The 22,854-nt window shown below is 40.7% G+C and overlaps 2 protein-coding genes across 5 annotated transcripts in view; both read right to left on the bottom strand.

The window, feature by feature from the left end:
• The window catches only part of LOC121176975 (RNA-binding protein with multiple splicing-like), a 34,590-nt gene extending 22,566 nt beyond the window's left edge, over nucleotides 1–12,024 (bottom strand). For 2 of the 4 annotated variants that reach the window (XM_041031145.1, XM_041031146.1), the window contains exon 1: nucleotides 11,589–12,024. In XM_041031145.1, the coding sequence (XP_040887079.1) occupies nucleotides 11,589–11,651 (63 nt within the window). In that variant the 5' untranslated portion in view covers nucleotides 11,652–12,024. The remainder of the gene's footprint in view (nucleotides 1–11,588) is intronic. The other 2 variants (XM_041031144.1, XM_041031143.1) reach the window with 2 other exon arrangements.
• An 8,035-nt stretch (nucleotides 12,025–20,059) lies between these two features.
• LOC121177064 (dynactin subunit 6-like) lies at nucleotides 20,060–22,559 on the bottom strand. The gene is made up of 7 exons (XM_041031261.1): nucleotides 22,445–22,559; nucleotides 22,075–22,139; nucleotides 21,843–21,948; nucleotides 21,656–21,744; nucleotides 21,231–21,278; nucleotides 20,769–20,911; nucleotides 20,060–20,668 (listed from the first exon to the last, which is right to left on the bottom strand). Exons 1-7 carry the CDS (start codon nucleotides 22,480–22,482, stop codon nucleotides 20,570–20,572), a joined length of 588 nt encoding a protein of 195 aa, XP_040887195.1. The 5' UTR covers nucleotides 22,483–22,559; the 3' UTR covers nucleotides 20,060–20,569.
• Between the last annotated feature and the right edge of the window lie 295 nt (nucleotides 22,560–22,854).

Genomic DNA, 22,854 nt, shown 5'->3' with positions numbered 1-22,854 from the left:
CTAATCACACCTCCTACGTGGAATTATAAGATAATTAAAGTTGGCTTGGTGCAGGAAAATAATTGCTTTAGAGCACAGGAGACATCAAAATCAAACAATACACTGCGTGCATCAAACCTGCTTCCAACAGCTCCACCCCACACACCCACATCCACACTGTGATAGTGGATTTGGAAGTTTAATTTAATTATTTAATCAATAATTCGATTCTATTTAAGGTGGAATTTAGAATAAAACCGTAAGTATGCAGTTACACAGACTAGATTCAGAGCTCCCAGATTCATTAGATAGTAGATTCACAACTCGGGGGACAAAGGAACTGCTGAACTAACACTACACCTCATTCCCACATGTAACCTGATACACACCACTGATGCCAAAGGCAGAGTAACACACAAACAAAGGAGCTTAGCAACTGGGGGAGCAATAGGTGGTGAGAGCCAAACGGACCATCCAGCCAAAAAAAATCTCACCTCGGCCACTTTCTCACCTTCACTCTTATCTTATCTTATCTTATCTGAGCCGAGCTGAATCCTGCAGGGCCATCGCTGGTTTCTGTCTCTAGCAGGTCTGTTTAAATAAACTCTATTGAGGGCCTCCTTATATGGAGTTACATGGGAACAAAGAGTCAGAACAGGGTGGCATCAATCAGACACAAGCAAGGCCAGTCACTGACAGACTGCTGAGGCTGATAAAAGTAATAGTGTAGTGATGGAAAAAAAAAAAAAACAAGTATTGCTGAATCTGTAAATCCAAAAAGGTATCTGTGGAGTAAACAGACAAGTCACAAGACAGGCACCAAGGCTTTAGGTTTGAAATTTCTATCAGGGATTGGTTTTCTTTTCATTTTTGTTTTTACTGTTTTAGTTTAACATAGACAGGACTCTTGCTGAAGCTGCACATGCCAAAAACAACAGAGGAAAGAGATCTGCTGCTGTTTAGGTGACAGATTTATATTTCACCCTTAAGTCTTGTTGCTTCACTTTATGTGGATGCAAGTCGAAACTGAACACTGGAAACACTACAAAGAAAATGTTCTGGTTCTGACTTTTCATATGAGATTATAATCGTAATAATATTGGTGTATTTCTAGATTGAATCATGTCTGCTGAAACTTGATCCTTAACATTTTCCCCAACACTACCTAAACGGGTGGTAGGTGCACATATTAAGAAAATCTTAGTCATCTATCCCTCCCCTGCCAAGCCATCTAAAATCACATCTTTGATTTAGCCCTTATCTTCAGTCATGAGCCTAACAGACACTTGAGAGTTGTATATGCAGCAAAAAGTTCAGACAAACACACACAACAATGAGTACTCTACGCACTCAGAACAATGGGACATTCTTGGCTTTGTCGGGACCTCATTCCTGAGACTTCCTGACGTCAGCTGTTGTGATATATGATCGTTTCGCCGTGTGTCCGGTGCGGAGCTGACTGCACATGCTGTATACGGTATGATTCACAGGCAAATGTGTCAACAGCTCTCTCCTGCAGACATCTGCTGTTGATTACAGTATCAGTCTTTATTTATGTTTATGCTCTAAGACTAGCTCCTAAAGGCAGAGAGTTATAAGTGTGCTGCCACCAGGTAAAGTGAGACATCAGGATTTCATGATGTAGTAAAGTAAACCAAAGGTCGAGCCAGGGGTTGAGCAGATTCTGCAGATTCGTAAAAAGCAAAGATAAACCCTCTGCCACTGTTTTATTACGTTTTAGAGACACTGTTTTATTGGTTCCTCGTGAGTCACATACCTACATTTCCATAGTGCTGAGTTGCCTGCTACGGGCCCTTTGAATCATTGACCATTTATGGCGTGCTCACACACCAACATGCATGCAGGCTTCAATCAAAAACAGCAGTCCCTACCTACCACAAGCCAGCTGAGTACTTCACAGCCGGCGTACCAGTGCAGTTCCCTGGCAACGCCTTAGCCGAGCACAGCAGAGTGCGGAGCCCCGGGCCAAAAACATCAGATCCTATTAAGGCCACTTCTGCAGCAAGTCCCAGGGGATCAATGCACCTCTAATCAGAGATCCTTGACTCCACAAGCCCCGGATGAGGTCATCACCCTATTGATACTCTATTGATAAGGAGGGGCGGGAGAACTGTGCTCACAACAGTACTCAACAGCTAAATTAAGGTGTTATCTTAAAGGATAACGATCACAACTTGGATCTTATTTTGGTAGGTTTGGTTATTGTTTCTATCTGATGAGATAACGTAAACTATAAACAGTGAAAATATGCTCATCATAAACATCATAAACCCAAAATTATTCAGTTTACTGTCATACAACTGAGAAAAGCAGAAAACCTTCATAATAGAAAAGCTGGAACTAAAAATACAACCAACAGCACGTACACCATTATGTGCAATAATCCCTCAATGACAAGTACTGCAAGTCTGAACCAGGAAGTCGGCTTTGGATGTTTACAATGGACAATGCAGGTAATAATTTTTACTGTTTAGCTTTGTTTTCCCCTCCGGATAAGTCTGACTGACCTGAAAGTTTGTTTCAAACTTGTCTGATCATCTGACCGCTCGTGTTTCTTGCTCTGTCAGACTCATTTAATGATGTTGATGTGTTCAGAGATCTTACCAATTAACTTTGTTATTTCTACCCATCAAAACCTAAAAAAAAAAGAAAATCCAAGTTGTAATAGACCAAAATTATCCTTCAACCGAGCCAGATGAAGGAGAAAAATAACAAAAGATGATAAATTTAGCATTGAGCTAAAATCTCTGGCATTAAAAATACCAGCCAGAGGATGATGTTTTTGAGGCTTTATTAATGAAATGTCATGTAAAGGAAACATCTTACTTAGGCCCTGAAACAAAGAGACCAGCCTGCCACCAAACAGCCATTCCACTGCCAATGTGAAGCTCTAATTAACAAAACTTGCATTAAAATATTTAAACTTTCCTCCAGTGTAGACTGGCAATTTGTCAGACATTATGAGGCGACTCGATTTGTCTAATTAAATGACCTACCAACTTATTCATGTGTCATTTCTATTCAGCTTGCGTTGCAGACTTGTAAAATTTGTTACACCTATTGTAACTGAAAAGCCTTGAAATAATCTGCCGCACTGTGTGACTTTCTCAGATATTTGCTCTGACTTTAATTGAGTGCTGTTTTTGAAGTTCACTCTGGCTGAAATGAGGGACACGACCTTGGTGCAATGTGAGATGATTACTATGTGTTTCTTTCTCCCTCCCTGCGTGTCTATGTGTGTGTGTTCAACGGCCAAGTTAATAGATACAGGTCCTTCAAGCCAGATGTGGCAGGACACAGCTCTAACCTTGAAGCTCAGAAAGGGAGGGTACAGTAGCCAAACTGTTGTGGCGTGTGAGCGCATGCAACAATGCTGCAATTATATGCATATGAAATCAGAAAAGCTCAGAAGAAATCGCTCCTTGCACACCCACACTGGTTGCTTTCAAATCCACACACAAGTCTCCGTTCGCTGTGCCCGACCTAAAATCAAAGTCTACCCATAAGCCCATGTGAGCTCAGGGCAAGCAGAGTTTTCTTGCATCAGTCAAGTGCTCTCCTTTGCTATCTTAGTTGTCACTGCTCTGTGTTGGAATCGCCCTTTATCATCCTCTCAAGTTTTTTTTTTCCTTCATCTTCCGTGTCGGAGAATGTGAAGAGTGAGAGACTGCAGGCCTGAGAGGTGTCAAACGACCATAAATGGATGACTCCGTTTGTCTGTTAATCACCAGGGTTCAACGGGTCAAGTTTCGCATTTGGGGGTCAGAGGTCAGAGGTTAGGCACGGGTTTTTGCGAAGGTCATGGGTCAACTGTGAGGTTGAGCACCCTCCAAACGTCACGAGCGAGCCCTGAGAGGAGAGTTTCTTTGTTTTTCTCCCTCTCGCTTACTCCCACAAGTGCTTTTGAGCAACAATTACAGCTCAGTAAGGGTCTGTAAATGTTCCAACAGGTTAACCTTTAAAAGACATTTAAAACAAATGACCTAGGAAAAGCAAGTAAGCGCCCACTTCACCGTGTTTTTCCTTCTCTTGCTCAGACTCTTTTCTTCCTCTCTCTAAAACAGTTTCTTTTGTCTTAAGTGAAACATAATGACACATACGTGCTCTTTCCTTTTCATCGACCATTTCTGACCTCAGCGAAAAGGCCTTAAGGTGCCAGTTGGATGACGTGTGGAAGAGAAGACCGACCAGTTCACAGACTGTCAGTCTCCTCTTTTGCTGTCAGCTTAGACTTCGTCAAAATCTTTCGTACTAGTTTGCTCTCTTCTTCCTTCCTCTTATCTGATGAGTCTCGATGAATGGACTTAACATTCCAAAGTGTTCATTAACGTGAACTAACCGGCCAAGTCTGCGTCAGCCTTTCCTGGGCTCTCTTTGTTGTCGCTTGCCCAAGTGGATACCCTAAACTGTTTGGTTTTCAGGTTGGGTGGGCAGAGGGTTAAAGTGTCTGGTGCCAGTGGAAAAAAAAAAAAAAAAAAACAACAGTGGATACTCAGTCATCCTTTGTGTCTCCATGAAGAAATCTAAGCCTGCTGCTGATTTGTTGTTTCCTTCATGTGATAATACAGCTGTTCTTTGTGTTTGTCAGTGACAGCCCTGAAGAGTCCACATTTAGGACTGCCACAAAAACGACTGCTCTGTTATCAGTTTATCTATGTCTGCTCCTAGAGCCTGAGCTGATGTCTTAAAATTGAATAATTCTACAAAAAGGTCTCAAAGCCCAAATGCTGCTCATTGTACCAGAATATAAAACAGAGAAAAGTAACACATACTCACATGTGCAAAGGTGGTGCCAGCAAATGTTTTACATTTATGGCTTGATAAAATTAGTCTTTACCGATCAAGTTTAAAGCAGGACTGTGTAACTTTAGAAACTCACTTGGTCTGCCTCTAAAAAATAAAAGGTTGAATTTATAAGCAATAAAAAGCACTCTCTCTTAATTTAATACAGGGGTTTCGCAGGTATGGCCTTACATGGTCTACTATGACCAGTAGCTCATGGTGGCTAATGACAGCAAACATTTGATAGACTTTTGCTGACATTTCTCTACTTGTGCTACTGTTACATTATATTTCAGCATTTTATCCCATTACTATCACTTATGGCCACTGTTGAGAAAAAGCTGCTTACTTAAATGTATCTGAGGGAAAACAGCTCCTCTATATCAAATACTGTAAATCTACTTTATTAGATGGTTTTGCATGGTAAGGGTAAGCCAATCTAGGACAGAAACTATTGGCTATTTTCATACTGTGTCGATCATTTTGGATCTGATAATCATTCTACTTATAAATAAAATTGTGACGTGACAATAAAGAAATCTAATCTTTTCCTGGAAAAGTATGACATTACAGCTTAAAAATGGACAGTATAACAATAAACTAGCCTCAATTTGATCATTTAATCCATCAATGGGCTAATCCAGTGGGGCGTTTCCACAGACTTTTCTTGTCGCACCTTTCCAAGCTAATCTTGAGCTGTCTGACCTTGGATGGCCAGCCAAACGGTTGCTGGCACGCAGCTGGATAGTCGGACAGACATGTTTCTCCTCATTACCGTTCTGCCTGGCTCGCTTCTGTCTTTAGGGTCCTTCCCATGACCATAAACGGCCTTTCTGTTCAGAGATCTCAGGGACATGCTTTCAACGTATGGGCCGATAAGAGCTAAGGAAGAGTGTCCACTGGGACTAAAATGGTTGTGAGAGAGGATGGATGAAAAAGAAGGGAGGGGTAGGAAAGAGGAGAAGAGGAGTAGCAAATTATAAACAGTACCGGGTGGAGGGAGAGAAAAGGGGAGGAAATAGCAAGAGAACAAGATAAAGAGCGAGAAGGGAGAAAAAGGGTGGGATGTAGGAAAGAACGGAGGGAAGGAAATGGAGGGGAAGGGAGATAAAAGTGGAGAGGGGGAGCAGAGGAGGAGGAGGATGGATGAAGTGGGACAGAAAAAAGAAATGAGATGAATTTGAGAATTATTGACTAAAAAAGTGTGCAGAACATAAAAGGAGTGTGAAGGAAGGTATAAAGAGAGGCAGAGAGGGGATGGTGATTACTGTAAGGTGGATAATTATAGCGTGTGAGTAAGCAATATTAAATAGAGGTGACTGCACAAGCACATAAATACAGTATGACAAAGCACGACAAGATGGCTGACGCTGTCTAGGCACAAGCTCACACTTCCTTCGCTCGCGTGGTGTCTCATTAATTGCAAAGCAAACTCAAAGTTGACAACTCAGGCCTTTTAAGGAACGCAGCACCATATAAGAGCCTCACTCCTCCTGGTCAGTTTCTGTTTTTATATAGCTGTAGATATATTTATTCAAATATCTAGAACAAGTCTTTAACACTGTCTTTTTTCTTTTCTTCTCACATCAGTTTAGCAGGCTCCTTTGCCAGCCGTTCCTGACGCTAAGCCTTGTTGTTGTCTTTTCAAATACCTCTTGTCGCACAGCTGACAAATGGCTAAGATAAGATGACAATTCCCCCGGCGCTTTTATAAATAAACTCCAACCTATCAGATGGGTAGCTGGGACAGGGTTTTACTATTTGTGTGAGCCTGTATAGGGGCTTTTTATTGTTTATATTAATGTATACTTCAAGGTATATCTTTGTTTTTCACGGTGTGATTTGAAGAATATTCCAGTAAATCGGTGTGTCTATTGTCTTCGACAGTCCGTGAGATTCTTTGTGTGCTTTCCCTTTTGCCCTATCATGGCCACTTTACCTTCTAAGCCCCCCTCCGATAATGTTTCATGTCACAGAGCGTTAATATATCTGTGTGCCCTTTTCATAGATACATGCACACATACGGACCACACACACACACGCCCACGCCACCGTGCTACAGGCTGGCTTGGCCTCCCTCCGCTTCACAGTGCTTCTCCAGCAGCGGAGCTCCCCACCTACATCTCTCGAACGAAAAGGTCACGCTGACCACATGACCTGTTATTTGAAGAGGACCTGGTGGATCCCCAAAGCAGGCCAAGCACAATCCAATTACACCCCAGGGAGAAACGCTGCATTTGCTGAACTCTGCTTGAGTGATATTCTGTTTCTCTTTGGGCACTTGTAAAGATCCACTTACACGTTTATGGTGAGCCAAGAACTAGAATCAACAGATGTCTGACAAGATTCAAGCCCCTGCTGTGTTAGAGTGTTGCATCTAGGAACACAGTTTCACTGTGAACTGGGATTTCAAGTAAAGGTAGTTTCATCCTGTAGAGGAAACAACAAAAGCCCAAATACTCTGTGTTCACTCATTTGTCAAAAATCAGGTGCAGTTTGACGGTGGACCTCCAGCAGTGGCGAGGCCGGACAGGTCTCGACTTAAATAAACAGGAGTTAGCTTGAGGGAAATTGACAGCAAAGAGGCTAAAGGTCAAGCTTAGTCGGGTGACTTGGATAGCTAGGATGCATTCCATAAACTCACAACCTGTACTGCATGCCTGCAGCGTTCTCCCTCCACCATTATTCCCCTTCTCTCTTTACTGTGCACGATCCCTTAAAAGAAAATCAGCCTAACAATAATAGAAAGAAATTATTATTTTCAGCTTTCAATTAAACTGCTGTTTTTTTCTGCTGTTTTTTTCTGTCAACTGAATTGACTGTTTGATCTGTAAAATGTATGTCTCAATTTTCCAGTCTAAGGTGGCGTCTTCTTCTTGCTTGTTTTTGTCCCCACTGAGGGATATTCAATTTACAATGACAAGAAAAAAAAAGAGAAAAGCAGCAAATGTTTAATCAAATCATATGAAAATCAGAGCTGCAAATAATGACTGATCTGCTAATTATGTTTTTGATTAATTGTTTGGTCACTAAAATAAAGAAAAAAGGCCTTGTGCCCGGTGTGATGTATTAATTCATAAGCCAAAGACTTTCAGCTAACTGATTAATCGATTAATCAACTAATCATTCTGGCACTAAAACAAGCACATGCAATTTTTATATGATTAACTTTTGGTGAACTGGCTTTGGTCCTTCCCTGTATGCACTCTGTCATAATATGTTACCACCCTGACAACACAAACGCCTGGAATTTGTCACTTCACCTCAGTCTTTATGACTGGACTTCACATCACTGTCTCCACGGTTAAGAATGAACAAAACCTCACACAAAACCATGTTCGGTTCTTCTGCAGAAAACGGCTTCAATCCACTTTTTACAAAATCAAATCTTACAAAATTAAATCCACCCTCCATCTCCTCTTTCCCATACAAGGTCTGGAATCCACAGCTGATCAAAACATATCTCTGACATTCACCATGTGAGAGAAGGTGTGTCACCTCGAGTACATCAGTGGCCGCTGAGTGCCACAATATGTGAAAGCATCCAGAACACCCGATAATAAAGCTTATCAAACCAGCTCGCAAGATTAGATGCTGCCGGGGCTGAGACCTGCATACCTTGCCTGCAACAAGACCATGTTTGGTGAGCACTGGTCCACAGAAGATAAACACTAAGCATCGTCGAGCTTTGGTGTACACTGATGATGGCGTGTGAGGTTGAGCAATGAAGCAGGCATGAGAAGCCAAGCTCGCTACGGCGCTTTACTGGTGCGAATCAGTGATCCATTGCGTCGCATACTACACTGTGCAAGAAGGGGGAAATGCTGCTGCTGTTGTTCAGCATGTGAGAGTCATACCAGCAAGGCTGTTAAACTTTGGCTCTCATAAGGTCATAGTTTATGGTTACTTTAGCGTTGTTAAGCACAAAGCTCTTTAGCATTTTACATTTAGTGCTGCTGACAGGGAGAACATTAGTGAATGTTTCTGCACAGGAGCCAGGATGGGAAAATTGTTAAAAGAGTTAAAGACAAAAGTTGTAAACAAGATGTCAAATTAGCAGCTAGTATTTTACTTAAGTTAAACACTACAGTGACCTGAAATACTGAACGTACATGTTCATGAATAGTGGAAAAAGTGCAAGTCTTACTCAGAAATTAGTCATGTTATTCCTGGTCTCATGTGTGTTTTTGTGTTAATATCCACACCTGTCTGCAAAAGTGTGTGTGTCTGTGTGACTGCACTTATTCACACCTGCTTGTATATGTGGGTGTGAATGTGTGTGCGTGGTACAGTCTCCTCAAAACTTGCTGCTCCCCTGCATACAACACACATCATTACACCAAAGATAAAGCGGTGCTGTCTAACCTCCCATTAATTCACCTGAGTAAAATTTAAGTCCCTGCCAGTCTGGATGACTTCCAAACATTTCCACGACCATTAGATTCCTCTGGCCATCGCTCACTCCGTCTCTGTGTCTGCCTTTTACGCAAAGCAAGGGACAAGTCTCGTCTAGATCCTCTACATGTGGACACCACAGAATTTAAAACATCTTTAAGGGATTCATTAAGAAGCAAAAAGACAAACAGAAAAGCTGCAAATTAACTAACAATTGTTCTCATTTTGGACTAATCTGCCTAATAAATCAATTACTTGTTTGGTCTATCAAATTTCGCAATTTCCCAGGTCCCAAAATGACGTCTTTAAATTGCTTATTTTGTCTGACAACCCATCCATTAGGCAAAAATGTTTAATTTAATATCAGGAAAAACAGTACAGAAGAGCAGGGAATCCTTACATTCGAAGAGCTGAAATCACCATGTTGCCTATTTCTGTTTAAAAAATGACTGAAATGATTACTCAATTATCAAAACTGTTGCCTAAAGTCACTAATTTTCTGTTGACCAACCAACTGATTAACTGACTAATCAGTTTAACTTTAAAACAAAGTTACAAGGCGCCGAGTGCTTGAGCAATGTCTTAGCTGGTAAATGGAGATTAATCACATAATGTTCTTTAGTTAAAATGAGATGAAACCATCGCTCTTCCAACTGAAGCAAATATGTTGAGCCTGTGTAGTGCTGAGACAATCTGTCGATTAATTGAGCAACAGAAAACTATTGACAGCTATGAGAATCTGATTCTTTTCTCTCTGTTATAGGATTGTAAATGAAATATGTCGGGTTGTGGAGTACATCATCTTTGCCTCTGAGGACTTCTGACGGCCATATTTTTGACCTTTCATAGACTGATATGTTAATCAATTCACTGAAAAAAGCGATTGATGTTATTCAATGCTGACAATAACCACTAGTTGCAGACCTAGAGTCATGTGCTGCTACATAAACTGGCTCTGAAAGATTACCAGTGCAGTACTTTATAGTGAGTACACAAGGTCAAAAGGTGAGTGCAGCTTTAAAACGAATTCTCTCTCCATTAGGTTTCCAAGAAGTCAGTACTTGAGTCTTTACCTCATCTGTGTGGTGCTACAGTAACTGCTTGCATCCATAGTAACCTCAGCAATGGACCAAATATGGTATTACATCAGGCTCAGTATGTTTGGCTATTCAGTTACAAAGTGACGAACAATACACGGACCCTTAATCAAGCTGCTCCAAGAGAAATATCAGATATAATCTCATATACCTCTCTTACATCAGTTGGCTGCGGATGTGTGGGGCTCTGAAATAACAAGTCTGTCGTTTTAATAGAAATACGCCTGTGCCAAAGAAAATCGCCTCATGCAAAGAGCACCACTACAAACTTATTTACCAAGAAGGCGATATTATGGATACAGATTGTGCAATGTTTACAGAGGAGAGGAGGAAGAAACTGGGCTATTATCCAGCATGTCAGAGAAGAAATGCATTTCCACAGAAACTAAACGGATAACCTCGCATTTTTTGGACAAACAATATCATTCTGCAGTCTTAAGATGAAGTTAAGTTCTTATCCATAGTGAGGCTTCTCTTGCTTGACTGTAATGCAGTAGGTCTGGGTCACAAAGACTTATTGCCTACGTGTTGCAGCAGCAGTTTTCTGAACTTCAATTGTTCCCTCGGCTTCAGTGAAAACTAATTCGCCCTGACTCAGAATTCCCTTTACCAGTGTTTTTCAGGGCCGTGTGGAGCCTGGTTTTATGGTACAGTAAGCGAGATCTGGCAACACTTAAGTCTGTTGTCAAGTAACTTATGATTATCTTCAATGCAGTCCTGGCTTTAGAGTTACTCAGGAACTACTTATTAGTGGTTTATCAGTTATCAAGTCCTGCCTTGTTCCTCACTTTAACCTCAGTCGGTATTCAATTATTTGTTGTACCTTGTTGTAAAGTGTTTAAAAAAGAAAAAAAAACATTGCTGCTGCTTGAGGAAGGTTACAAAAATTTTAAGAGACATAATGAAAGTTAAATGTCTAAGAAGTGAAAAAAAATGGAAGACAGGTGCATGACTAAGTGAAATAAAGACATATTGCCTTTAGGAAAACCCCATAATAAATGCTGTGAATGCACCATACCACTGGGCTAATAAAATAACAGCAAGACTTAAAACTTTTACAAGGTATAAACAGGTTTTTAGGACAGAAAATCCTACAAATGCACAAAAAGAGGCGCATAAACAACTATAGGAACATTACAGGAATACCATAGGTGATAAAATAAGCTGGGCTGGTTGAAAACACGCCATTGGGACAGCGGGTTTTGTCTGAATCTCTTTATTAGGCCATCGTTATGGGTCATGGCTCGAAACATTAAAATAAAACGCGCCGGAACAGCACGGAGACCAGGTAGGTGCTCGCGTGCGGACACTCACCTCCTCTTCGTGGTTGGTGAATTCACTCTGCTCGTTTTCTTTCTCGATTTTGTTGTTATTCATTCTGAGCCGGACTCTCTTTTCACTTTCACTTGGACCGTCTTCTACTTCTCTTGTCGTCTTTCGTTTCTGTTTCGCTCTGTTGATCTCCAGGACCCCCACAAAAAATTAAAAAAGGAAAAAAGGCACCCTCCGACAGACAAACAGTCCGCGTGCGGCCGCTGTCCTACTGACCCGAGCTTCCCACTAGTTTGGCGACATCAATGATGAGTCGAGATATTTTTAAAAAATAAAAAAAAACTCAGCTATGAGAGGTGATTTTGTGCTGTCGGATATTCCTCGGCATTCCCTGAAAAGCTTCTCCAGAGGATCTTGTTGCAGTTCCCCAAATGAAATACAGTAAATGTTCGGTGGACCGACGCCGCAGGCAAACTTCTCTCCCCATCTCCGCGTGAGGAAGGGAGGGAGGGAGTGAGGGAGGGGTTTAGGGTGTGGTAAAGTGTGGGATGCACCGTTTGCTGGGCTTCATCAAGTTTTATCAAGTGCTGGAAGAGCGACAGTGGAAAATCAGTGCCAGTCACCTTTTGGACCAGCTGGATGTTATTTTAGTCACAGCAACATTCTTGTAAAGGCACTGTAATGTAAAGAAAGATCAGGGCTGTGGCTAGGATTATAGAAATACTGAAGTCAGGAGCCCCCACACCCAACCCCCGGCCCCCAAACTGCAAAAACATCTCTAGTAATAATAATTATTATTATTATTTATTGTGTTTTTGCGTGTTCGTATTTTTCACAATTTATTTATTTATTTATTTAATTGTTCTGTGGGAAGTTCTTCTCTCATTTCATTTCCCATTATGTATAAATGCTGCTTCAAAGCCATCATTACACTCAGCCTATGATGAAACTATTATTTATTCATCTTGTTGGTCAGATTTAAAGGAGTAGTTCCACATTCTGGGAAATATGCTTGGAAGAGTTTGATGAAAAGACCAGCAGGCTTCAACAACAGCTGACTGTTCAATATGAAGCTGAAGGTTGCAGCCAGTTAGCCTGGCTCAGCATAAACACTGGGGATAGGGAGAAACAGCTAATCCCACAATGTCACAGTGATAACAAAGCTCCAGGAAGTTAACCATCCTGGCTAAGAAATTATCTAGCCTCCAGAAAAACCACAAACTGTCATTTTTACACTTCAGTTTTTATGCGTATTGAAAAAGATAAAACAACTTAAGTATGCATTAGATAGCAACACTTAATTCAATGTTAAGGCCTAGTGTAGGTTGTAACATCTCAGATTTACTTATTGATTTATTTCCTATTTATTTGTGTCTATAAATGGGGAATGTAGATGAGAAGTAGCTGGCTAAATCTGGCACATCTCTTCTCTTTGTTTGGAGTCAGTAGCTTTACATCCTTGGCCTGCAAGTCAAACTATTGTGAGATTATTACATTGCCTTTCATAATCTTTTAATCTAAATTATATTTAAATTGCATTCATCTGAGCCCTCTATGATGTGGTCAAGAAATGAGTCAAATTATGGAAGATGCACAACAGTGTTATTTGTACCCTGATTAGCAGCAGGTCATGCAGGACATGTGACTCATTCTGTTGAGGGGTTTCTCATTTTTTTTTTTGTAAACTTGCCCTCCCATACAAGTTAAAGCTCTTGTCTTTAATAGCTCTGTTGTTTGTATTTAACTGGTTGCTTTCTTGGGAAGAAACCAGATTGTTTGAAAGTAGTGTATATTTAGTTTTACCCATCAACAGTTTCCTGTTTATGTGCGCGGTTGAAGAGTCACTCCGTTTTATATAATGTTAACCTGTTTAACCTTTAACCAAGCATTACATACCATCAGTTTCCATCATAAATCTGGAAATCACAAGATGTTACCCATCAAGGCATGCACACTCAGGAGTATTTTCTCTTTCTTTCCCTGTCTCAACACCATAAAATGTAGCACTCAGCATAATTCATCATCTGTAAAGATGCACAGAGCAGGAGACACAGACAATTATCAACCTGACTGTTTAATAAATTTCACATGGCTCTCAGTTGATCATTTCAAGGCCCTTAAATAGTTTCAGGCAAATATTTCCCCTAAGACATCACTGATATAGAATATTTCTGTCTAAATCTACAATGAGCAGGGCAGGTTGTGCGTGTAAAGATGCACTGGAGACAACACTTGTAAATTGCACAAGACTGGAATATGATAACAAGTTGCACTAATCCACTGTGAGCTCACCCAAGACCATCTGATTTATGACCTTTAAGTGGAGAAACAGCCAGACCCTGGAGCTATGGAAGTGATGTCTCAACAACAGTGGAGATGAGCAAACACTAAAAACTTTAGTGGCGCACCTATTATTGTCTACAGCGCAGGATGCAAAACAGCCTTAAAAGCAGCGATCAGGTGACAAGGCAGCCTTGAACGCTTCCCCCCATTTCAAAACATTTATTTTGAGCAACTGCTTCACTTTGTATTTTGCGATGAAAAGTTCAAGAGCTGACAGGAGCTCGGTAGTGGAGACTTTAACTATATGTTGCATGACATTTATTGCAACGGACAGACTCTCGCATTCTGTGACAGCCGGTGCAGAAAACCGAGCGAGTCGTTTTTGCTGAACTTGCACCTCAAAAGCAACAAAAGAAGGAAAAACAGTCATCGTGGATCGGTCTTAGAGATTTGTGCTCTTTCCCCTCCCCGATCATGTCTATATCAATTACACTGCATCTGAAGCATACACAATGAAGAAGGGACATGGCAGATTCTTTTATGCTGATGAGAAGCAGTTCAGGATGAAGAGAGAGGGAGGAGGGTCTTGGAGTCTTCGAAGCAGATAAAAATGGAAATGTTCCCCTTGCTGCTCAACACCCCTGTATCAAAGCTTCCTGCTGGAGTCTGGGGAGCACGGAGGGGGAGGAGAGGTAGGAAGGAGGAGGAAAGGATAGGAGTTGAAGGGGGATTGGGGGAGGGGGGGGTGTCCCAGCTGTGTTTGACAGGTCTCAGGGCTGAGCTGTGTGGTCTGATGCTCGGAGAGGGAGGGTGGCCCCTCACAAATACACACACACACACACATTGAGGGGAGCACAAGAGCAGCTAGGAGACAGTCTGGTCACGGTGTCCTGGGTAACATGTCAGCAAGCTTTGACATGGTCCAGCCTTACATCAAGATATCTCTATGTTATCTAGGGGACTGCCAGTTTTTAAAAAAAAAAAAAAATGCAGAAATGTCGGCTAAACTGGTCGAAGAAGCCTTGTTGCTTTAGTTTGATCTGATGGGAAGACAGAGGACATGCATGTTAATTTCACATAATTTCACAGAAATAGTTCAACATTTGTGGGAAACATGCCTCTTAGATTTTTTGCTGCAAGTCTAATGAGAAGATTGATACCACTCTCATGTCTGTGCACTAAGCTACAGGTGCCGGGTGGTTTTGTACAAAGGTAAGCACTACAAAGCTCACTAATATACTGAAATGGCCAAAATATATAGTATAATATACACACTGCAGTCAGAATAATTTTCTGTTCTTCTGTCTTTGGGCCCTTATCATCTGCATCTTCTTTAAGAACCAGAGATCCTTTGTTTCCCAGGAAAAAAAAACTATATTGCAAGAACCTCTGCTGAAACAAAGGCAGGACTGAAGATTGAGACACAAATCAGGTTATCCAATATCATCTTCTGGATCACTGACTCATAGCTAAAAGGCCAGCTTGATATGAGCACCAAAACAGGAATCTATCATGACACAATGCCGATGTATTGACCAGTGGTGGATCGCCAAGGGAGGTCCCCTGCGGTTCTCGCAGTCAGTTGGAAGTGACTAAAAGATGTTGCCTCGTCTACTCCTCTTTTTCAGACCTTTTCTTTGCATTCCTGCAACTCGGTAGCAGAGTACACTCCTTATCACTTGCAAAACATTGTTAGTTATTTCCTCCAAAACAACCACAAAGGGAAAAAAAAGAGGGGGGGAGAACAATGTTGCAATCCATTCAGAGGTCATCTGTAAAAACAAGCAGGCCCGCATGTCGACCTGACAGCAGCCCTGTGTTTGGCAGAGCAACACACTTCACCCTTCTGAGTGATGTGGGGTAAGTGGCTCTCATTGGGCTTAGAGCCAGGCCATTCCATTCCTTTGACTTACTGATACGCAGCGTTCCTCCCTTATGCTTAGTGCCCTTTGATCTTCCTCTAAGATCACTAATGAGCAATTTGTGGTCAGATTGACCTGCTCTAATTGGCCATGAGAGGCTTGGTGCTTTGTTTTAGTTTGCTCTGTCCTTTACAGTGGCTTGTTCGCAACAAAAGCCCTGTTTACTCGACCTTTGTGTGACATAAAAATCCCATTAAATGACAATACCTGCTTTTGAAGTTTGTTTTTAATCGTCTAGGTTGTTTGATTTCCTTTGCATGTTCTCAAGCGGTGTCTGCACAGCCTGCTGAGTTCTCTGCTGTCAGAGATGCCATTTGCTGCAATAAATTCTTCTGCACTTTAACAAGACTAAGAATTTGCAGCCATCCTAGCAGCTCTTCTAGGCTGTGCATGTGTCCCTGCTAAGCTGGGAAAACACTGCTTACTCTGAACATAAGCCTGGACCCCAAGCATTTTGTCTTCTGACAATTCCAATAAAGTTTTTTCAAACAAGAGGACTGCAACATCAACACTGCTGACAAAAATAGAGGAAGGCAGCTTTACTTTGCATAATTCTATTATGAAAATAATGTAAGAAGAAACAATAATGATTTAGAAGATGAAGACAATAGGGTGTTCAGTTTTATCACAGAATAGTCTCAGTGAAGACTACAGTTTTTAGTAATATACTTTGATATTATTAAAACAAGCTCACAGTAATGGATCTTTTGTCAGCAGTCACATGGGAAATCAGACCATGGAAATGTTCAAACTGCAAGACAGCTGACTAAAATTTCTGACCACCATGACCCTCCTAAAACTGCACATCAAATGACAACTGCTATACAGTGTCTGTTTGTCTTTAGGTGCTTTGAGCTAAATGCTGTAGCAACATGGTCAGAATGGCAATGCTAATGCACTACTGAGAATTCAATGTCAGTAAGATCCACAATGTTTCTGCAAATGTTTCATTCAAAACCAAAAATGTCAACCTCTGGTGCTACAGGAAAAGCCAGGGGATCAACAAAAACAGCAGGATTCATCCTGTGGGGACAATGAATGTCTCTGTTTTCACAGCATTCATCCAGAAGTTATACAGATATTTCAATCTGTACCAAAGTGATGGACCAGCTGAGCAGCACTGTCATCTCTAATGTTGAATTCATAACATACATTATGTTATGCCCTGCTTACTATCACTCAACAAATACCCACAGGAAGAAATGTAAGCCTGTGCCAGGAAATAATCCCTCAAGAACATATCACCTTACAAACCTAAGTGTCTTTTTGTTCGCAGTGTCTTTGTTTGCTGGAACAGCAGTTGACTCCAGGTTAAGTTAACATTTCACGAGGGCCAAAAAAATTCTAATTAAAGAAGAGGGTGTCTGGAAACAAGAATGCGATTAGGTACGCTGCATTACTGAGTAGTGATGTAGAACATGAGTTTATCCTCAAGGGCATGGACGGGGTCGTCGTGAGCCGCCATGTGTGAAATGCGACAAGCCAAGAGACAGGAACAAGACCCAAGACTCATCAAACCACTTTTCTTTTCTTTCACATATGAAACAGTCTGCAGTTGTGTCAAGGTACAGAAACACAAGAAAGAGGCACAAGTGTGTGTCGTTACACTGTGCTATAAGCTTTCATGGTTCAGTGGGCAGAACAAGGGCTGAGTAGAGAGCAGAGGCCACGCTAAGTATGTCTCCTAGGCTTGAATTCCCAAATGTTGACACAGGTCTACGTAATGGACTATAATGTTCCCTTCTAATGCTGTTGGGTCGGCCGAAAATGTCTTAAAGCAGGTCAAGGGGAAGTGCGTTAAGTTATATCTTCTCTTTTGTTGTGCAGTGGAACCAATAAAAGGTTAAACTAAAACCCGGCTCCTGAGGTCCTTGTCTTTCCCTCCGCCTTTAATCTTTATTGAACAATGTGTTTTTGAAAAAAAAAAGAAGTTAATTTGCTCTCTGAAGTTTGCAGAGTTGCAAAAATCTGTACATTGACCTTTACTTACAGTGAATTTAAATCTTTTTTAATCTATTATTTCCAATTCAGGTTTTTTCTCTTTTACATTGTGTAATTGTCCTGTCATGTTTTTGTGAAGTTACCATTTCATTTCATCCTGTTGCTAGTTTTTATATGTTCACTTAGCATGAAAGAAAAAAAATGTACTACTACAAAACCATGTAAATCTATGTACATATGCACATGCAAACATATCTGTGCACACTTTGTCCATATTGTCTATGCATATGTATGCGTGGTGTACTTTATTTATTTTACACTGCATTAAATTTTAGCATGTGAATATGCTGATGTTAGCTGATGTTTTAGTTATGAAGATTACCGTGTTCACCATCTTCTTTTAGTGTGTTAAACATTCTGAGATCTACCAACACACACCAAACATAAAGCTGAGGATATTTTGAAATATTTTGTGAAAATGTAAAGTATTAGACAAACTGAATTCTTTTTACCTGGTGAGGGCGTTTGAAGAAAAGGTAAGGGACTACCAGAGCTATTGGGGAATGTAGGTATCTGTACCAATTTTCACAGCAATTTATCCAACAGTTAATATTTCAGTCTGGACCAAAGTGGTGGACAAATTGACCGTTGCCATCCACAGTCATGCTGCTAGCATGGCTAAAAAGAAATGACATCCAGTTGTTCTGGGTCCCTGTTGTGATGAAATTAATTATTTCTGTAGGATTGCAATGGAAATCACTGCGGCCTATAGGTCACATTTCGCTTTTCAAAGGTGGAGTGGACCTGGCTGCAAAGGTCAGCTGTCAGAAAGCCTTTATCCTCCCAAACCAACTGGTGGCCTGTTTGAACGTGACTGACTGTAGTGGACTACACCAAGACTTGCCCTGCATGTGCTGCTGAAAATAGAGACGTAACAGTAAACTGAAGAGTAAGAACTGATGCTATTTTTTTCTTTTCTTTTTTTTGTAGCAAAATGTCATAGTTTGATGTTTCCACATGGTTCAGGAGAAACGTGTGTTTCACTCACATTTCTGCAGCAACCTGCTCAGTATCCGGTGCTGAATTCCAAACTAAAATCTCATGCTTCTCTCTTTGTTTATGATAAGATATTATTGACTCTTTAGAGAATGCTGCATATTGCAGCTAAGGCCAAACATTGACTTGAGATAATCCTGTTAAAAGAAAAGCAAATACCACCACAATGTGGACTACTACTACTTTAACAAATGAATGGAAGCTGAATAACTCAGTTTCCCAACATTACAGTAAGGGAGAGGTATAAATAACTGCTTCCAAATATAGATCAACATTTGAACTTCCTCTCAAATTCCTGCCATGAGTTGCTATCATCACAGCCATTTTGCCTCTGTGAAAACCCTCCGCAGATTAAAAGGCCACACTTGCCCCCCATGAGGTCCTTGTCACTCTGCACATCCGTGCAACTGTGCCCAGCATCTGTCTTCCTTGTCATATTAAAGTAAACTGATGCTTTGGCAACACCCCAAAATAAAAATGATGGTAGTGGAAAAAAAAACAGAAGAAGTGAGAACAGAAAGGAGCCTAGACATGGCCCCGGCTGCACTCCACTGCTGAAATAATTAGCCCCTGGTTGATGTGGACTCCTCGTGGGACTCCACCGTGACATGTTCAAATGAGTATTGGCAGTGTGCGACACCAGCTGTGGGCCTCCTACAGGGAGCTGCTGTACTGTGCAGCGCCCTTCCCATTGAGCATGACACAAACCCTTTAAAGTCTGAAGAGCAGGAGCAGCGGCCTTGAGTTTGTTTTACAGCTTGAAGACTTTAACGGAAACAACTGTAAAATGTGACATCTGAACTTTTTAAGTCAGGTGTTTCAGGCCGTGACATGCTACTGATTCTCCGCCACACACGCACACACACATCCATCCACACCCAAATCTGTGAGTCGGTGGCACAGATGGGAGCACCACTCAAGGGGCTTAACCATGAGGACGGGGGGGGGCACCAGGCATTATTCAGCCCCATCCTACAGTCCAAACGCAAGTTGCAACCACACCCATGTCAATTACAATACACCATGCTCTATGTGGAATTCCCACTGTACCCACGGCACCAATTTGGCAGCCCCTGGTGGGATGGCGCAGGACTGGCAACCCACCGAATCAAAGATGAGGACTACCACACCCACAGATATCTTTGTAGGCATCACTTCTGCCCAGTGATTGTACTTTTTAAATGGTGAATCAGATTATCATCACCGATGCACGCGAGATTTGCAGCAGCTATTTTCAGCCCAAAAACAAATTTTATGACTATTTTTAACACAAAAAACATGATAACACAGATATTTTTAGTTTTATTATTAATAAATAATATTTTAATTTGATATTTGGTAACACTTGATGAAACAAAGCCTTCCTACCAGAGCAGACAGTACGGAGGGTGTGCTATCAGTTGCTCAATAGTCCCTCCTTGTGGACACAAAGTATAGAATATATAAAATCAACAGAATACAAGCTTATATGCAATCTTCATTAGACCCATTATTGCAATATTTATGGAACAATTATAAATATAGATTAATATAACTGACTAACATGAAAATGGCACTGTAGATTTAGCATTTTATCATGTCCAAAATATAATGTAAATAGTCATAATACTGATCTGAAAGCAAAAGTGCAAAACCAGAAATAATCTGATATGTAAAAGAATGATTGTGTTCCTCATATACAGGTCTAAATGTAATGTGTGGTGGTCATTCTCAATGCTTGGCATAATCTTTTAGACATTAGGGAACAACACTAAAGTGTAAGACAAGTGCAAGTTGAGGGAAGTGTGTGTGTGTGAGCTTCTGTTGTCTGCTCACACTGTGTTAGTTTCTCACAGGCGTGCTGCTCCCCTTCACCGTCTTCTTCAGGTGGTGGTAGTTGGGCAGAATCTTCATGAGGAAGTCGAGCTGCAGAGTCTGAGGCTACGAGATAAAAATCCATCCCAGGTTACACAACTCCGCACACAACCCAAGGGAAGCTTCGTGACTTGGGGGCATAAGCAAGAATCAGTGGTGAACTGACCTGTGGCTTTTCACTCTGCACACGCCTGATGCAGTTTGAGCCGTACACAACCGTGTTCTCTGGCACGACCTCGCATGTGTTGAGCTGGCAGTACGCCCCGATGATGCAGCCGCTGGTGAGAATCACATTTCTCCCGAGATCAGCTGGGATTTAACATTAGAAAAAAAGGTGTATTAGAAAAATAGAATGGAGAGAAAGGTTGGGCAATATGAAGGAATACACTGTGCTTACACTGCAGCCTTCATTTATCACATATTAAACGTGCTCCGTTAGCCAATAACAAACATTACTGGAAGGTTATTTTATCAATGCACAGTTTTTCAAATGATTTTCCAGAACATCTACTGAATCATAACATATTGTATATCAGTACTGAAATATAAAATTACATATATGAAGACAGAAGATGTTGCCCACGTTGGATTGGCCTAGAAGGATACATTAAGTCAGTACAGTACTTACCCTTGGACTCAATCACATTATTGTCTCCAATTTTCAGAGCTTGAGAGACTGTGGCAGAATCATTGAGGATTTAAATCTATAAATTAGCAATTTTAAATAATTAATATTCAATGCAGACTACAGCCTGACTGATACTGATAACAATATAAGGATCTGAGCCCTAAATTTGTTTAGAGCTGAAATAATCTTTTCAGTGCTCTCTGGTGGACAAACTCTGTAATGACAACACTTTCTAAATGACCTAAAAACACATCTTTGGTCTTTCTGAAGGGAATGTTGTTGTTGTTGATGTTATTTTGCTTTTTTTTTTTTTTTTTTTTTTTTAACTCAGATACAGAAATATTTGTGATATGTTTATGGTAAGACATTATCAACTTTTTTGGTTTTGGGGGGGGGGGGGGGGGGGGGGGGGTTGCAAAGGATACCACATCCAACTTCGAACACATTATTGGTCCCAATAATCATGGTTTTTGGCTCAACTCCCTCGGTATCTGGCATTATATTCTCTGGATAACTACAAACAAAGCACATATGGAAAGATAAAAATGAGTCAAAACTGTCATGATCAGGGAAATTATCATGAGAATGGTAACACACACACACAAACACTACCTGTTAATAATAAGGGTTTGCTCCTCTATTAGATTTCCCTCTCCAATGATAATGGGGCCTGCCTCTGCTATGATCCTTGCTTTGGGGTGGACAACTGTTCTGGCACCTGAAAAAATATATAAAAAATAAAGATTTTGAACAGTGTCTTATCTCACAGTAGCATGCGGCACATGGATAAAAGATTAACTGTATAAAAAATGGTTATAGCTTGTAATGAAATTAAAGTTCTCACCAATGGTCACATCTCCTCTTATTTCGCTCTCCACACACACAACAGCCCCTGCTGCAATTTTAGCACTGCGAGAAATTTATACGAAATATTCAAACCAATGATGCATTGTAAACATAAACGCTACATTACAGGCAGAATAACCGGCAGGAAATATCCTACCAGTCTGCGACTAATCATCTCTAAGCTGTTACAGAGTTGGTAAATACAATAATTACCGACCACACGACCTATAAATATGGGTGTCGCCATCAGTGATTCTGCAGGATTTTTAAACAAAGAAACTACATTTTTATTTCCTGACCGCTTACATTGATCCTAAACATGATCTCGAGACATAAAAGGTTAACGCTGATCAAATATAACCATGTACCTTTTCTGTGCCATTATTTGCTTGTTGGCGTCTGACATCCTTGCGGTGAGGAATTAATTTGTCGACAATTGATTATTAACCCTGCTTCAGATGTTGGAGCTCTGGTTTGATTGCGTTTGTCTGGAAACGTCAGCCTGAAACTTTACTGCCCTCTACTGTATTTATGCAGTATGTTAACTAACTTTTTTTTTTTTTTTTTCAATTGGTGCAAACATTTTAGATTCATAAGTAACACGTAAGATTAAATTTTAATCTAAATTTTTAGTATTTTTCATATGATTAATTTTGTGAAGGACAAAAAAGGTTAAAATACTTTATATAATTTTATTTTTTCAAGTCAGTTTTTATATTCTTCCATTTATATTCATTCCATTAAATGAATTTATTATTTGATTTCATAAAATCAGACA

This window comes from Toxotes jaculatrix, chromosome 23 (genome assembly GCF_017976425.1).
Source record: "Toxotes jaculatrix isolate fToxJac2 chromosome 23, fToxJac2.pri, whole genome shotgun sequence".
Taxonomy (NCBI): Eukaryota; Metazoa; Chordata; class Actinopteri; family Toxotidae; genus Toxotes; species Toxotes jaculatrix.
The sequence above is the reverse complement of the archived record's forward strand: the minus strand, read 5'-3'. Positions and strand labels throughout refer to the sequence as shown.

Coding starts and splice junctions, on each gene's coding strand:
- LOC121177064 (XM_041031261.1), bottom strand. CDS start 22,482: ATGTCAGACGCCAACAAGCAAATAATGGCACAGAAAAG. Junction 21,949..22,074: donor AAGAGGAGATGTGACCATTG/GTGAGAACTTTA, acceptor ATATTTTTTCAG/GTGCCAGAACAGTTGTCCAC. Junction 20,912..21,230: donor TAATGTGATTGAGTCCAAGG/GTAAGTACTGTA, acceptor GTTAAATCCCAG/CTGATCTCGGGAGAAATGTG.